Source organism: Castor canadensis, chromosome 15, assembly GCF_047511655.1.
Source record: "Castor canadensis chromosome 15, mCasCan1.hap1v2, whole genome shotgun sequence".
NCBI classification, from domain to species: domain Eukaryota; kingdom Metazoa; phylum Chordata; class Mammalia; order Rodentia; family Castoridae; genus Castor; species Castor canadensis.
Window position 1 is genome coordinate 79608242 of NC_133400.1, and position 18399 is coordinate 79626640.

General features: G+C 36.5%; 1 protein-coding gene across 1 annotated transcript in view; it reads left to right on the plus strand.

Moving 5' to 3' along the window:
- The window catches only part of Cubn (cubilin), a 253945-nt gene that overhangs the window by 206998 nt on the left and 28548 nt on the right, over positions 1-18399 (plus strand). Inside the window, exons 57-59 of the mRNA XM_074056589.1 lie at positions 7663-7863; positions 10225-10354; positions 12367-12584. Coding sequence (XP_073912690.1) covers positions 7663-7863; positions 10225-10354; positions 12367-12584 — 549 coding nt within the window. The remainder of the gene's footprint in view (positions 1-7662; positions 7864-10224; positions 10355-12366; positions 12585-18399) is intronic.

Sequence of the window (18399 nt, forward strand, 5' to 3'; positions counted from 1 at the left end):
TCCCCCAGCCCTTCCTAAGGGATCCTGAGAGATTCAAGTGTACTTTTATTGTGGTAAAACTGAGACTTGCTCTAAAGGAAGGTCACGGCATTGTTGAAAGAACATTGCTAGTTAGTTGTGAAAGGAACTGATTGAGAGACTATTCAAGCACTTCTGAGCCCAGCATGCCAGCAGAGCTACTGTTGACATAGGTGGAGATTATAGCTGTAGCACTGATGGCTTGGTGAGCCATTAGCACAAAGGGTGGAAGTGACAAGAAAATGTGATGTTCCAGGTTATAAAACATTATGGGGAAGTACCATTGTCTCCTGCATTGTGTCCACTAAACAATGACAACTGGTTAAGGGGTGTTTTACTGTCTGGGCAAATATACTGATTACTCAGCCACACACTGGTGCCTTCCCTACTGGGAGGTTACAAAGGCTCAGTGACCTACTTTCTGCTCACCACAAAAGAAACTGCTCTAAAACTCTTGTCATTTTATGGTGGCCTATGTTTCTCTAACCTTCTAGATATTCTTGCATTTCCAATACTATTCATTCTATTAGACTACTAATGTTTGTGTTCATTTTGGAATCAAGCATTCTTAAATACTTCTTTTATTTCCTCAAATACTGAATAATCCAAAAGTACATTTTTGTGATTTTATTATTCATGTGGCCAAGTGGATGCCCTCAAGCTGCTGGAAAAATTAGAGTTCCAGTTTTATTCTTTTACTTCATAGGTAAAGCATTTAGCAGATGAGGTAACCTAAAGCAAGCTAATGTCTTTTAGTCTTTGAGTATTTTGCCATTAAAATTAGGTATAACATTGATTCATCCTGGTGATATTGAGGGGTTTAGATTTGTATATGTGTGGGGGAGGTCAAGTGCATGCTAGGCAAGTGCTCCACCACTAAACTATAATCCCCATCCTAGAAGTTACCCCTCCCCTCTAGGGAGGCCAATCATGATCTCATTGCTTCTCAGATCCAGGGTAGTTCTTGATATACATTGGTGATAGAGTACCATTTAGCACTTGTGATGGGGCCACCAAAAGATCAAGTGGTTTTGCTCATTGTCCTGGAGGGATGCTCTCAAAAGTCCCAAAAGAGATGGGCTAGATTTCCAGAACAATTAGCTGGGAAGTCCCACCTAATGTTTGCCTGAATTTTCTTTGATTAACTTAGAATTCCTTGTTTATGAACTGCATCTAATATAATGCTGAAAGGAAAAGGAATGAAAATTTAGTTTTAGATTTTTCTGTCTGAGTTTTTTGTTCACCAAGAAGCACAATCATTGCATTGGCCAGTTGTTTTTCTTCACACACCCCCCAACATTTATTTTTTTAATGTGATATTACTTGACTGTGTACCATTCTTTTTCTTTTGCTTTCTGAATTATTTCTAAAGAATTCAGAATGTGGGCACATTTCACAATAAGTTATTTTAGAAGCGATTGGGCAATGGTTCTTTTGAAATATTTCCTACTGATGTTTTATTCAAATTGGCAGAGCACTTCAGGGTACAGTTCAGTTTCTGTGAGATTTTTGGCTTCCCTGTGCTACCCTTGAACTTGCTTTTTTAAGGCTTTGACCTTCACACTAGATGGATATAATTCTTCACCAACATATATGTCTTTCTCTGCTAAATCTCTCTCTGCTGAGGAGACCCATTTCTGGGCTTGTTAGAGTTAAGCTAAGTAGACAGGCTGCAGATATCAATCATTGCTTCCCTCTAAATCATTTGCCTCTGCTGAGAGCCCTTTTCCACTCTACCAAAAAGATTTGATTTTACCTACAATATTAAAATATCCCAACAAAAGGATTCTCCCTCATCTTTAGTCCTTTTTTGCATCTCTGCCTCTATCTATGACTCTAAAGAAAAGCTATTGTCTGATTCCAAATTCTACAGATTTATGCTATTTGCTAAATTACTTCTGGTTTCCTTTCAATTCTCTCTAAGTTCCTAGAATTATGATGGAATTCAGAATTAGACATTGTATTGTAATAAAGCCCAGAAAACACAATAAGATTAACTTTCAATGCATCAGCCTTAACCATTTCAAGCAATAAATGTATGAAAGTTCTTCAGAAGGATGGAAAATCACCATAAAAACAAATCAGGGAGAATTATTTTATAGCTCAGAGATTTCAGCAGTAAATATGTGTCAAATCATTTACTGGAGACAGAGGTAAGAATGTAGCTTCCTGTCCTGAGCTCTAGCCTAAGGACAAGGTTTTTGTTCAATTTCAGGGAACTTCCTTACAAGTTTTTATGGCTTATATAATGTAACTTATTGGTCATAAACTCAACTTTGATATCTGTCTTGCTCCCTGAAGAGCATTATCCAAACCTGGACTAAGTTCTTCTTCTTCCTAGAATACATTCACAGTGAATTTAACTATTCTTTTTGAGAGTTTTGTATATATTTTGATTACATATGCAATTGCTTCCTCCTGTAAGTATGGAAAAGTGTTTAACATAATTATTTTCTGGTGCCTGTGGTTTTTATCAGCAGGTATCTTCTCGTGGAAGAATCATACTGATATCTTTGATTTAATGCAGTGGTATGATACGTAGAGCTTCAAAAAAATACATGTGTGAATTACTTGGTGCCTAATGATAAATACTTACAACTTGTTTTCTTCTTCTTGTTCTCATTACCTTGTTCTTGCTGGTCCCTGGTATGGCCTTAGACTCTAGGTAGCTTTACCAAGTTCCGAGTTTCTGTAGATATTTGATTTCTTATGGATAAAATTTGTAAGGACATCCTACTTTAAAGAAATGACTACTCAAAAGGATACAAGCATGTCTTAGTTTTGTGAAGCGATTTGCCAAGTATCACACCTTTCAGTTTTACCCAGTAAGGCTTTGAGAACAAGCAGATTGTCTTGAATGTTTGTTTAGTTATTTGATACTCTATTGCCACCTACCAAAAATTCAAATTTCCTCTCAACTTCCTCTACCTCTCCCCAATAACTGTTTATATTATCGAATATGGACTTTTATAAACAGTTAATTCATTTTTCATCTGTCTTATATACCACTGCTATTTCATGACTTTTTAAAATTGAACTAGTTTGTTTAATTAATTATTTAGAAGAATAATGAACTAGAAGACACACTTTATCTTGTGTGTCACAAAAAAGTTAATTTTCTAAGCCAACTATCTATAATCTATATCCTTTGACCAGCAACTTATAAACTAACTTTAAAACTGAAAGGACACCTGCATGGCAGGCTGTTTGACCAAACATAGGACCAAAAGTTTAATCTAGCATCAGGAATAGTTCCCTGCATTCTGTGATTTTTAGTTTTATAACTTTGTACATTTGTGCTAACTAAAGATATTTTCATAAGCAATGCAGAATATTTTTTTTTATTCTCAAACTCATCTACTCTGAATTCTTTTGTTTTTCTTTTTTAAGACAAGGTCTTGCTATGTAGTCCAGGCTGGTCTGGAACTCACTATGTAACCCAAGATGGCTATGAACTTGTGATACTCCTGGCTCAGTCTCCTGAATTCTGGAAAGATGAGAGTCCACTGCCATGCCTGAAACTACTCTGAATTTTAAATATTATAGTGCTTTTGTTATCTCGAAGAAAAATTATAAAGTTATAACTAAAGTGGATAATCTGGTAGCATTCAAACTATGAATCTGAATTTAGTCCATTTCTTTCTTATCCTATTTTCCCAACATCATATTGCTTCTAATTAGATGAGGTTATGAAAGCTGTTTTTCATATGTTTAACTTGTAGAGCTATTACAATCAGAAGTATTTCTATTCCAGGATTTTCAAAATAAGAGAATTCTTTGAGGTTAATGTAGTAAGTAGAATCTCAAATTGATACTTTAGGATTAATTCAAACTGAAAAGAAACTTAGCTAAGAAGCCAGATTATTCCTAAAATTACTTAACATAGAAATAGAAAAACATTTTCTAATAAAAATATCAATTTTCTCTAATACTCAAACCCAAAAGGAGGGCCTCTTTAATTTTACAGATATGTAAAAATGGATGTGCTTGTCAAGATTCTCTGTGTTAAAAGAAGTAGATTATCCTCAAGTAAGGCTTAGAGGAAGGATTCTAGGTTATTTCATCTCATCAAAGGAAGGTTTGAGAATAAGAAGGGAGTAATGGACTCTAGAACAAGGGAAAGCCATAACAATAATTCTTCAATATGCTCTTTCTTTCCTGCCTTTTCTTTTTTGCTGTCTTCTGCATGAGAACTTCTTCCTTCCTGCCTCCTTCATGTGTCAGGGACCATGGCAGCTGGTATTTTCAAAGCTTAGCATCTTTGGTTGTTACCATTGTTTCTTCTTACTCTATTATAGTTTGAACATGCCTGTTTGGCATAAATGTCATGCCTTGGAAAGAATCAATCAATTTATCAACAGATCTCAGGATGGTGAGGATCTATAAATAATCAATGACTATAGTAATAATTCCATATTGGCTAGGCATTTTTGTGGTCCAGTTAACAGAAAAATGAATTCAGCCTGCTTAAATATGAAAGGACAAGTTACTGATTTTAATTTCTGGAAGGCCTCAAAACTGAGTGCACCTTCCATCTGCTTAAGCTAGCTTTTTAAGTGTATCATCAAATATTCTACTGCTTCTATTTTTACACTGTACTACTCCAGTGTGAGCCTTGCCCTAGGCTGACTCTCATCATGCCTACAGGGTAGCTGCCCTCGCAGTAGGACTCAACCTACCATCAGGAAGAAAGATGGCCTCTACCTAGTGGTGTGCCAGAGTTGACTTACACCTGGTCTATCTCACAAGAGTCAAATTTTCTGCACCTAAAGAGCTTATGTTGGTAGCTTAAAATTGGCTATGATGGGAATATTTACATCATGGAAATTGACAAATGCTACAAACCAGGGCTTTTTTTCTGCACCCGAGTTAGTTATATTCACAAGCATTACAAGACAGTGTTCTAACAGCAAACAAGCAGTCTAATTTTAGAGCCCACTGTGCAATCATATGTGCTCATAAAATATTATCATATTGTTGGGTTATTTCTTTCTGGAAATTTGAGTGAAATATGTGTGTTGGGAGGGAGGAGGTATAAAATATGTTCATGCTAGTAACTACATGAAGTAAAAGCGTTTTGTTGTTTGAGAATGAGAGTATTAAAAGTTTTCCACATCAGCACAATGCAAATTAAACATCACAGTGTAGAGCCACTTTACAATGCACCAGGTAACTAAAATTAAAAAGCATGACATGGCTGGACATTGTAGTGCTATTAGGAGGCAAAGTTCAGGAAGACAGAAGCTTGAGGCCACCCTGGGCAAAAAGTTGATGAGACCCTCCCCCCATCTCAACTGGGTGGGGTGCCATGTGCTGGTCATTCCAGCTAAGTAGGGAAGCACACATAGGAGAATCATGATCCAGTGAGACTCCATCTCAAAAATCAGCAATATAAAAAGGCTGGAGGCATGTCTCAAGTCGTAGAGTACTTGGTAGCAAATGCCAGGCCCTGAGTTCAACACCTAGTGCTACCAAAAAAAAAAAAACAAAACAAAAACAGAATGGCAATATCAAAGTTGAGAAGCATGAGGAGCAGTAAGAAATCTCACACATTCCTGGTGAAAATGTATCTCAATATAACCACATTGAAGAATTGATTAGCAGTGTCTTGTAAATTTAAATGCATAGCTAATTTATGACCCAGAAATTACATTCCTAGCTATTTATGTTAGTATCCAGACTAAAAAAATTCTTATAAATCAACACTAGAATGTTGCTGGGTGTCGTGTTGCACTGGGGAGACTGAGGCAAGAGGAATAAGAGTTCAATCAAGGCCAGCCTGCTCCACCTGGTGAGACCCTGTCTCAAAAAAAAAAAACCCAAAAAACCCCAAAAAAACCCCAACTTAATTGCAAAATGAAAAGATTTGAATAGACTTTCTTTAAGGAAGGTACCCAAGCAGACAACAAGTACGTGAAAAGATGCTCAGTGTCATTAGTCACAGGAAATAGCAAACCAAAACCACAATGAGCTGCAACTTCATACCTTCTAGGATGCTATAATAAAAAATGATAATAATAAGTGTTGGCAGGAATGTGGAAAAACTGTGACTGTTTGTCAGATGGAATAGCAACTCAAGAACACAGTGTCAGAGCCCCAAAGTATTAAGCATTGGGTTACAATATTATCCAGTAAATCCTGTCCTAGTCACATGCCTAAGAAAGTTGAAAGCATATCAGAGCTCATCAACTGATGAGTTCTGAAAATGTGGTACAGCCATACAAAGAAATACTACTCAACAATAAAAAGAAATGAAGTGCTGACATAAGCTACAGCACAGATGAGCCTTATGCTAAATATTAGAAAGCTATCATAAAGGCCATGTATTGTACAATTCTGTTTACACAAACACACAAGTGCACAGGCACAGAAAGTGTGGTCGTATCAGGCTGGTAGAGCAGTTTCAAAAAGCAGAGGAGATGGGAAAAGATTGCCAATGGATGTGAGGTTTCTCTACATGGTGAAGAAAATGTGGAACTGGAAGAATCCAATGCTAAAATGCTATGGGAGTGTGAATTGCCATCAACTTTACAAAAGAACCAGTGGATAAACCTGGAAAAGGATCTTGCTTAGTACCGATAACTCAGACCCTCAACTTCTATTCTAATGAAATAATAAGAAACTGCCTCAAATTTTTTTGTTCATGAATGTTTTTACAATATGCTTAGTCATGAAAAGGTGGAGAAGGTAGAATTTATTGACCATTGGAGGTTGACTCAACATAGGCTGGTACCTCTCTATGCTGGAATTTGATATACCACTAATAAAATGCTTTAGAAGGATTGATAATCACATAGAAATGCACGATGCTATGTTATTTTATGTTAACAAAAGATTGTGCTCTGTATTAGTGTCTTAGCTGTATCTAGTTACCTATAAAACTGACTGGATAAGATGAGGTAACAAAAGTCTTTTTAATTTCTTATTTATGCTGCTTTACATTTCTATGGGGAAAAAGAGGTTGGAGCATATATTTGTTTTATAATTAGGAAAAGACCAATGATACGTGGTGTTACAGACACTAAATCCCTAAGCAAATGATGTTTGTATGAACATTGAAAGAATCTGTTCAATAAACATTAAGGGATTTCTAGTGATCTGTCCTTGGTAGGAGTCTCTATCTGTAAAGAGCTTCGAGCAGTTTCTCGATAGCAGCACTCAAATTGACATTTTGGGCTTGGTTGTATTTTTGTAGCAGGATGGCTCAGAGTGTGGGTATGGACAATCCTGTGCACTACAGCATTTTAGCAGCATTCCTGGCCTCTACCCAATTCCATTGTGCCAGCAAAAATTGCCTTCAGATATTGCCAGATATTCCCTGGGAGGCAAAATTGTCCACAGTTTATAATCACTGAATGAAAGGAACCTTTTTGCAAAGAAGGAAAATTCTGGATTGTTTCAAAGTAGAATTTATCCATTGTGAATTTCTACCTATTTTCTCATGCATATCCTTGTATTATATCTAGGATAAACATTGTTTCATCAGGGAATATAAATAAATACTGACATATCAAAATATCTCTTGATTCTCATTTTAATTTCTCTACCAATTGCATGAGTCATTATAACATTTTGTTTTAATGTTTACATCATTGCTTTATGTTGTTTGAGATCCTAATGTTGTTTGTTCCATGCTCTGTACAGCTCGCTCAGCCATCACCGGAAGCTGTGAAAATGATGGCGTGCACATTATCAGAGGTCACAGTCCCTCATCCACACCTGTTGCTACCGTGTGTGGTGATGAGACCTTAGCTCCTATGACCCTGACTGGTCCAGTGTTACTTAACTTCTACTCCAATGCACACATCACAGACCTTGGGTTCAAGTTTTCCTACAGCATAATCCGTGAGTAACTATATGACATAGTTTGGATTTTTTTTTAATAATTCATACAAAGACTTTTCATTGTGATTCATCACACATCACCAACTTAAAGATTTAGAGACTTTAAGGGGAAAAAGAGATCAATTAGGTACATGGTATAAAAATACTCAGACATTTTTTTCTTTAAATAAAGACTTTTTCATGAACTTTGGTCAGGACTACTCTCTGAAAATCAAATGGAGAATTGGAATTTATTTTGCAAGTTAACATGAACATTCTTGCTTTAGCTTTTCATGTATTATGTAAAGATGCTTTTCGGCCTGGATTGTCCTAAATTAATCAGAGGCATGTTTTATTTCCCAAGTTACTTTGTTAATATGGAAACTAATATCTTATAAATTTAGAAGAAATGTAAGAGAATATCTTTATGATCTTCTAATAGGAAGGAAAGGATTCTTTAAAGCAATATGCAAAATGCACAAGCTCTAAAGGAAAGGATTGATATATGCAGCTATGCCCTAACTTGTAATTTCTCTGCAATAAAGGCAAAGTTAAAAAGACAAGCTACAGACTGGAAAAGGACTCTGTAGCTAAGAAGAACACCATAAGATTATACTTCTCTATCTCAAATTGAACCTTCCCTTTCTGCTTGGTTAGTCTGCTGACAGTATTCTTTCCCAGCATCTCCACCTCAGTGAAACAAGCACACGAATCTTGTAAAAGTCTTCCTGGGTTTGGTTTGTCTTTGCTTGACCAAGTCCATTGCTAAAGGTAGAAAGATAAATTGTTTCCTCTCAAATAGATTACTTTTCCCATCCACAAAGAAGATTAAAAGTGCCTATTTGCTAATGAAAAAGGGCATGACAATTAATTCACATTTGTTGCTGTCTCACTTCTGGCCTCCAACATTTGTAAAATATTCTGTATGGCTTTATAGGTCTGCTGGCACCAACAGAACAGAACTGAGCAATTAACATCTCTTTCCTCATTGTTTTGTTGAATAAAGAAAAGCATTTATTTGCATTATTTTTATGGTACAAATGCTGCTTTGGAGAGTTAAATTCCTTCCTTCCATTCTTCCGCTCTTTATTTTCCTAAAACACGTCAGGTATTCAATACACCTAGTAAGTAATTCTTACTTAAGGAGTGTGGATGATACTGATTTCAAATCCTGACGGGGTATGAAATGGAAGTTACTTTAGCATTTTAAACTTTCATTGATAAATGGTACTTTCAGTATACATAGTTGTATACTAAATGAAATATGATTGCTACCATAATCTGTTATTTAATTCAGTACAGATGTACCCAGCAGTCTGAGCACATGAATACTTACAAGTATAGAGAGAAGTGTCTACCCTGAAAATGGGCTCTGGGGAGGCAAAAAAACAATAAATAAATGAAAGACCTTAAGTGGCAGCACAATTTGTTCCTCATCTCTACAAGATATAGGTGGAGCGTGTCATTGGTGGGGCATAAACCATAGGAATAATCTTCAAAATATACTAACCTTCAACAATTTCAGAATCACAAAATAAATAAACTGCGATGGGATGAAGTGTTTGCCATTGTTATGTGGCAAAATCAATTCTTCTTATCTGTAAGAGGAAACAATCATAATTTAATATCTGCAGAAGGATCTTCATTACATTTTCTGGTGGTTGTTTCATTGACTAATGGGTGTAACTCAGGGCTCTGGGCTGTTAATCTCTAGAGTCACAGGGGAGAGTTTATCAAGTGGGCTTATAAATATTCTAAATTTGGGCAAGTATGAGCGTTACCAATTTTACAACTAAATGCAAATACAGAGGACTTGAGAGCTATGCATTTGACCCACAGAGGAACTAAACTTGAAAGTTCCAAAAATGATTTCCATTACTTCACTTTGTAATATTTAACTGCTAACAGAGGAGACTTAAATCCACATGAGTTAAGATGTCTAAATTGAAGTCTTACCCAGATCTCTAGGACTAGAAAATGCTTTGGATTCTGCCGGCCTTTTCTAAACATCCAGTTATCACTGTCATATCTCTGTGTCAATTCGTCAGTTAAACAGAGGAAAGGGACACCCAACATGAGAAATGTTCTTTCTCATTATATTATTATTTTCACTCTGACTGTTAATTTGACTCAGATTAGTTCCTTTCCAAAATGTGCTTTAAAGTATTCTTCCTTGTTTCTATTCCCTTACTATCTCTTCTTTCTCCCAGTGGAAAAATCAGAAGTATTTATAAACACAATGAAGAAGGTTTAAGTTATCTTAAGAAAAATCATTATCATCCCTCTTAGGGAGAAATGTGCAATAGTATAGAATATCTCAAAATTACTTTTCCATGCCGTGAGCAGTAAATCCTCTGCCCATTCTGTTCTCTTCTATTGCAGCGTGCGGCGGTACATACAACTACTCCACCGGGACCATCAGGAGCCCTTCCTACTCAATCAGCAACTACCCCAACAACATCTTCTGTGTGTACACCATCACCGTGAGAGAGAACAGAGTGATTCTACTCAAGTACGTGACACATGGTTCCTTGCTTAGGAAAATGCTTTCAGCTTTATTCACAGAGAAGCTATTCCTTTACAGTGGAGAGCATCGATTCTCATTAGTGGTCTAGAAGGAATCTTCTAAAGAAAGTGGATGGAGGTGTACCTGTATAGCAGTGAGACCTGGGAAATGGGCCTCCCATTCTCCATGCAACCCAATAGAGATTGAGGGGGAAATCAGGCACACCACCAGTTAACACAATTGTTATAATTTTCCAGCAATTGCAAAGGAGCTTTGAATAATAATTGTTAAGTTCTTAAGCCCACCTCAAAATCAAAGAAGGCTGGCAGGGCTGGAGTAATCAGTTGACATATATTGAGCACTTATTATAAAGCAGAGACTTTGCTTAACATTTCCCCTACTTGTCTTATTTCATCTTAAACAATCATAGGGATACATATATTTCATATTTCATCACTGAGAAAACTGAGGCTCAGAAGAGTCACATAGCTTTCCCAAAGTCACACAAATCTAAATGAGTCAAAATCTGAATCCATGTTAAGTTTTCTTCCATATTTCTCCATGCTGTCTCTCAAAGATAACTTTCTAAGAAAATTATTTCTTCTAAGAAATTAATTTTTATTCATGAATAAGAACACCACTAAACTGGTGCTATAAGGAATATATTAATGTCACTAGGAACAGAAGCACAGTTCTGGTCATTGCTATGACTGTATAGGATTATTGTGTTACTCCGTTCAGGCTGCTAGTAACAAAATGCCATAAAAAATACTGTGAACTTAGTAGCTTATAAACAAAAAGAAAATCTCATAGTTTTAGGCACTATGAAGTCCAAGTTAAGCTGTTTCAGCATCTGGAGAGGACCAACCCTCCGGGTTATAGAAGGTCCCTTCTTACTGTGTTCTTATATGGTAAAAGGGGTTTAGAGGTCTCTCTTGGGCTTCTTTTATAAGGAATGCTAATCCCGTTTGTGAGGACTCTTTTGCTTTCATGACCTAACCCCCTCCCAAAGGCCCTGCCTCTTAATGTCATCAGCTTGGGGTTTAAGATTTCAACATAAGGATTTTGTGGGACACAAATATTAAAACCATAGTTGATAGCTATATCAACTAACATAGATATGGCAGATATAATAAGCGTATAAAATATACACATTTTTCAGTTTCCAACCTGATTTTGGAGCTCACCATTGTCACAGTTCATATCTACCCATTTGGAAAATCATCTATTGTGCACTTTCTAAGAGTTTGCATTCTATGAAACAGATACTATTTTAGATGTTGTGAAGATGCAGACATTATTGAAACATAAATTCTTTTACCTGGGCTCTGAAAACATACTGGCCACACAAGATTTCCAAAGGACTTTTCCACAGATATGTTCTGTGATTTCCAGGGAAAATGATGCAAAATAAATACCTAAAACAGGTTTGAGTTCCCTTGGAAACTCAGATACTATCTCTCTTTGTGAATTCTTATGCAGAAAATATTGTGTTGTCTATAGAGAATAAAAATAAATGTAGTGTTGGTAGAAATGACCTACCTATTGTTCTGCCCTTGTCATCTTTCATAAAAACATTGAATGTTACATGTGGTAGAAAAAAATCAAGAATTTTTTCAGTTTAATCTTCATCATCAGTTTGAAAACATTCAACCAACCAACATCCTTTAGCAAAAAGAAAAAATTATAGTCTTTTTTTCTTAAGGATCTTAGAAGATCCTTAAGACTATAATTTTTAAGGATCTTAGAAAATCCTTAAGAAATATTTGATTTTTGTATATTTTCAAAATTATTCTGTATTATCATGTTTATGAAAGATGCTGGTAAAAACATTTAGGCAAACATACAAAATGACAGGATATCAAATAAAACAAGTTTATAATATTTCCTACAAGTGAAGTTTGGATGCTCTGCTGTCAATTTTTGCTTTATGTCTGTTTAAATTTTACCCAAACTATAGCTATAATGCAATGGGGGTGCACAGGAGACCATCAGTATTAACAAGGTACATTTCACAGGTTCAGTGATTTTGATGTGGATCCCTCTGCCTTCTGTGCTCAAGACTACCTGGCAATTTATGATGGTTCTACCACCAGAGATCCATCTCTTGGCAAATTCTGTGGTTCCAAGCTTCCGCCAAATATTAAAAGCACCAATAATAGCATAACCTTACTGTTCAAGACAGACGCTTATCATACAGCAAGAGGTTGGAAGGTAATTTTCCAACAGACATTAGGTAAGAGTTTTGAACATGTAAATTTTTTCATGACTCTTACTTTCCTGCCTGATTGAAATTTTTCCTGCATGCCTACAATTACTTTCATTTAAGCATAGAAGAGGGTCAAGAGAGGAGACCCATTGACTGTACTAACTTTCTCTTTACAGCAGTGAAGAGTCTTGGAGAATTTTAAGTAAAGACTTTGTGGTCAGACTTAATTATAAAAAAGCAGGGTCTGGGACCCTACAACTTAAAAAGGAAGAAATTTAGTATAGAAATTCTGATGGGAAACAGCCAAGGCTCAAACTAAAACAAGTAGGAATAGAGGAAGAGGAAAGGGTAGAAATCTCAAAGGTATTTAGAAGGTAGAGTGCATGCAGAGAACAGCGTATGGAACTTGGTGATACATTATATGAGAATGTGGGTTGAAGATGAGATCTTATGGGTAATTTGTTGGATGATGGTTCTTTAGTCTTAAGATTTAAGGGAGAAATGTTATATTTAGTTTGGGGTCTGTAGGGCCAGAGAACCCATTAAATAAATACATGGAAATATCTAGGAAGAAGTTGAAACTTCAGAATAAGTTTTTGGTGGAAAGATTGGTCTTAGAATCATTGAGAGATGGCCAATAAAGCTAGGTGTGTCAAAAATAACACCCCAGTTTATTCCCAATGCACAGGAAAGATAATTATCTACATAAAATTAGCTGAGAAGTTCAAATCATTTAAAATAAAAGGCAGTTAATCAGTTTTCTGTTTATCTATACTTGTAGCATCAATGGCATAAGTTATATTTGACTCTGGAAAGTGAATATTGATGTGATTAACGTTCTGAATCCTAACAGCTTCCCCAAACAAATATCTTACTCTGAAGACTCAGAAGGACCTGAGCACTTTCCTGCAGTAAAAATTCTGAGCCATCTTTCCACCTTCTTTGTCCTCACCCATGTTGTGAAAAACCTTCATCCTTCTGATGTAGAAACAGAGCTTACCTGAAACTTCTTTACATTTGGCATGTTATATTTTTGTGCATTTCTTGAGGGAAGTAATTAGACATTTCTGTTTTGAAGGCTTCCCATGAACTGTAGGCATCATGACAACTGTGTAAGAAAGTTGCTTTGCCATCTACCCATTTTGCTGTTTCAACAATCACTAAAAAGCTAGTCTCACAGGCCTTATTAGAATGGTGTAAGTGAAATGGCATACAATACACTGAAGGATGTTTTGAAAGAAAAATTAATTTTCCTTTGGAGATTTCTTTGCACAAAAGAACTCATACATTCTGGCCTTCTGCACCAACTGTAGAATCAAATGACTTATGTTTTTATTGGCTCTGTTACCTGCTTTCAAGTTGGTTTTGTTCGTCCTTCTCTATACTCTCATAATCACTGAAAGAGCTGCTTCTTCACACTGTTGTCATGTGCACGAAGTATCCCAATTTAGTCAGGGTTCCCTATCCTCATCATATTACTATGTCTTAACTCTAAAGAAGACATTTTTAGAGTTAATGTGATTTCACTGAACTAAAGTAACACAGAAGGAAAAAAATCATACATTTTCAGGGGCATTGTCTCTGCATGAGTCAGAGAACACTTACAGTAAATTACTGTTTTCCTCTGGTCTCAGAGAAAAAGCTTAAGTAGAGAGAACAGAAATGGAGTTGCATTCCTTGCCAGCATAGGGCGACCACTGCATTTCATAATGACTTTTCTCGTCTGTATCAATGCCATTGTCCACTTGGAGAGATTTAAGATATGATTTTAACTAATCCTTAATGATAATTTTCTTTTTGCTGAAAACGTAAATAGTATAATTTTGTCTTTGGTCTTGAAATGCTTTCAAGCCCTGCATACAAGTTTAATTGTATCAGTATAAATAACTTTCAGGTTTTTTCTGTTGTTGTTTGTGGTGAGGAAAAGGAGATGAAATAACAAAAGTAGTTTTAGTTCTAGGGTTTATAGAATCTTTCAGTTACAGATCTGGTTAAAAAAAAATCTTAGACTTGGCTAGTAGTGTACACCTTCCACTTCCTTGTCATCTATGGAGATGCTCCCTGCTTTTCCTATAAGGAGAGAGACAGCAACTTTGTGAGCCAGATAGTGCATTTTCCTTTCCAAGAATATCAGCTGGTCTGGAAACAATGTCTTCACTGAGTAAATAACTGATGTGAACAGATCATTGTAGTCTGTGACATTTCCATTTAGTTTGATCTTAACTAAATCCCTAAGTAGAGTTTTGCAACTTGCTGTTTAGTATATACACTTGGCAATAATTTATGCACATCTGCTTCAGTTTTTTAGAAGTCAGTAAAGAGCCTGGTTTGCACAACTATGTAATTTTGTGATTATTAAGTAAACATTTCTTTGTGCATTTGCTATATTTGTATTCCTAGTGGGTCAGTGTGAATTTCTGGAAAATATCCTCTAGTTGCTAAATATGCAGTGAAATTGGGTGTCCTTTCATGTAAATTTGGCAATGAGAGCCCAAATCTAGGATATAAGGAAAGGAGAAAGCAAAGCAAGTGACACTGAGAAATTAGTATCTAACTGTAATTCAAATTTGCCTTCTTGAGTCCTCCATGCACTTCACCACTACATGGGTCATTGGTCCTTATGTCTGACAACTAGGAAATCAGGACACCCAGGTCAGGGTGTCATACTGGGTGTCAGGGATTTGGGAAACTCTGGAATTATCTGCAAATCTGAGCATTTTCTGGACAAGTGCATATGTTTTGTCAGATTTTCAATGGCTTTGTGGTAATTCTCAAAGTTGACAAAACCACCAGTTCTGTGGATTCACCTGAATTGACATTTAAAAATCACCTTTTTTTTTTTTTTGTAGCAACTTCTGTTAGTTTAGTGTCAACCTCTCCTTTACCAGCAGGGTTTGCTTCAGCCATGACTCTGCTTACATCTGTCATGGATGAAAACACTTCACACTTGTGACTGTGTTTTTTGCCATCACAGTTGCCATTTCTTCTTGCTGGAGGGTGACTCAGTCAGTCTGTCCCAACCTGCTCGTTACATTATACACCAAACTTGTAGACATAGGATCTCTATATAGGGCAAGGTTGGGGGTTTTAAGTAAATGTATTTCTTGTGCAGTACCACGGCAATTTCATTTTTTCTACAATAATGTGCTGTGTACCACTTCAGCAAAACTTTACTATATAACACTGAACTTGGCCCACATAGGTTTTGAGGCATTGAAATCAGTGTATCCAGGAGAAAGTGAGGAGTCCCCCTTTAGGATGGCACATCCTAGGAAATTGAGGCCCTATCCCTGAAAAAGAGAGTAGTGTCAGGGACAAGTACTATCACTGACTGGAAACATGACTCAAAGCTGTCATTCTCCTGTTACCCACAGCCCACTTGCCAAGGACAGGGGCTGCTATCTGTCTTCTTCACCTGGGTTATTTGTCATATGGAGAATGAGTCAGGTGACATTAAGGTGAGACTCAGAACCTTAGCTACGAGACAAAGACAAAAATATCAAAGCACATGTCTAACAAGGGTGGAATGAATCACAGTCCAGCAAAGGTAGAAATATGGCCAAACAGAAAGAGATATAGACCAGGATTCTGGTGGTCATGATCCAGATGATTCATTATGTCACTGCCTGGTGATACAGCTTTAGAACGACCTCTAGAATTTCAGAGCTCAATTGTTATCCTCCATGAAAAGCTCAGTTTGAAATAGCACCACTTTTTATCTTCAAAGAATCTGACAGCAATGAAGTAGATAATTCCTGTAAAGTACTTAGCCATCAAAGAGGAATTTTACTGCAGTAGAAAGTAATAGTGAAATTCCAAATTTCTATATGACTCCAGGACGCTCCAAGTTGGAGAGTGGCTGAGAAGTGGTAGTGGCAGAACCATCATTCTCAATGCCAGCCCTTCAATTTCCTACTTTTTCTTACCAACTTTGCATTGGCACCTGACCATTAAGTCCTAAGATACATTTTATAATTTAAGTCTGAAATCAAAAGGTGAATTCTAGTAAAATCGTAGGCCTTACAGAGGCCTCACACATGATTTTACACAGTTGGTTGTATGACTGAATTAAAAAGTAAATGGTCAGCTGTGATGGCTCATGCCTATAATCCCAGCTACCTGGAAGGTGGAAAGTGGGAAGATCATGGTTTGAGATCACTCTGGGCAAAAATGTTAGAGAGCCACCCCATCTCAATTAGTAAGCTGGGCATGGTGGCATGTGTCTATAATTCCACTTACCCAGGAGGCCATAGGTAGGAGACTCATAGTTTGAGGCTAGCCCCAGGAGGGAAATGCATGACCTTCCCTAAAAAAAAAAAAAAAAAAAAAAAAAAAAAAAAAAAAAAACCTAGAGCAAAAACAGAGTGCCTAACTAGTAAGTACAAAGCCCTAAGTTCAAACCCAGTGCCACCAAAAAAAAAAAAAATAGAATACATGAATAAATTTATGTCTAATTTTAAATTACTTTTTTAAAGGAGAGAATTGAAGTTTGAATTTAGGACCTTGTGCTTATTAGGCCAGCACTCTATCACTCGAGCCATAACTCTAGCCCTTTTTACTTTTAGTTTATTTTTCAGGTAGAGTCTCGAACTTTTTCCTCAGGCCAGCTTCAGACCATGATCTTCCTACTTCTGTCTCCCACATAGCTGGGATTACAGATACATACCACCATGCCTGACCTTCAAAATTGTATTTTATTTTGAGATATAATACATCCTTATATATGATATCTAGATTCAACTCATTCTTAATATTCAGTCATAGTTCATATAGTTAAGCTGTTACATAGGAAAGCAAATTGAATCACTTTCATCCAGTACTCAAACACTAGATCAGACTCAGTATTTGGTTCATGTGCATTGGGTCTCTGGAAGTTTACTTATTACCTTGAGATTTGGAAAATATCTCTCAAATATTGTAGAAGAAGACATTTGGAGTGGGAGAGGAAGTTGAGAGAGTTGGAAAAAGATTCTCTTCTAAGTGGACATAAGAAAAGGAAAGAAAGACAGAAGGCTAAAGAGAGTCTGGGGCCACAAAAATGAAAAATACAGTCTCAACCATGGAGAAAAATCTTACATGTCAAAATTCAAACTTAAGCTTCTAGTTATATTTAGCTTTCACATTTGTGGTGTTAAGTTTAAACTTTGAGAGGCATTCTGAAATTCTTCAGCTAAACAATAGAAGAATAAACTTTAAAACATTCACTGACGTTAAATATATGTGTGTATGTGTCTCTAGGCGCCTCTCAGCAGCCTGATCTAAGCTGCCAACCCAAGTGAGTTTTGAAAATGCAAGTACAGTAAGATACTTGGGTTATCACTTGAATAACTTGATAAATCACTGCTCACATAACTCTCAGGTTAGCAGTAATGGGAAATGACTCCAAATCAACTAGGGAATGCTATTTGTCTGGTTTCTTAATGTCATTTGCTCTCTTTTATGAAGTCTGAGAATGAGATGAGCTGAAACCATAAACCCATTTAAAGAAAACTAGACTAAGCTTATTTCCGTTCTTTTTATGCCTGGTAACTTTCAGTGTTGATTAGACTTCCCTTGGGGGAGGATGCCTGTGACAAGGTTATCTGCAGGTTGTTCTTTGTGGGATTTACTGTAAAAGATTTTTTTGTTTGTTTGTTTGCCTGCTTAGTTTAGAATGTGGGAATAAGATAAAGAAACCAACAAATGCTTGGTTTACCAAAACCTTACAAAAGCAAATAGTCTGTAGTTAAATTCCAAATCAGCAAGAAGAAAAGGTTTCTAATAAGCACATTCCAGTATCAGTCTGTGCCACCAGACCGACTACATTGCTGCCCCAGCTCTTGAAGGCCAGGGCTGTCCTTGG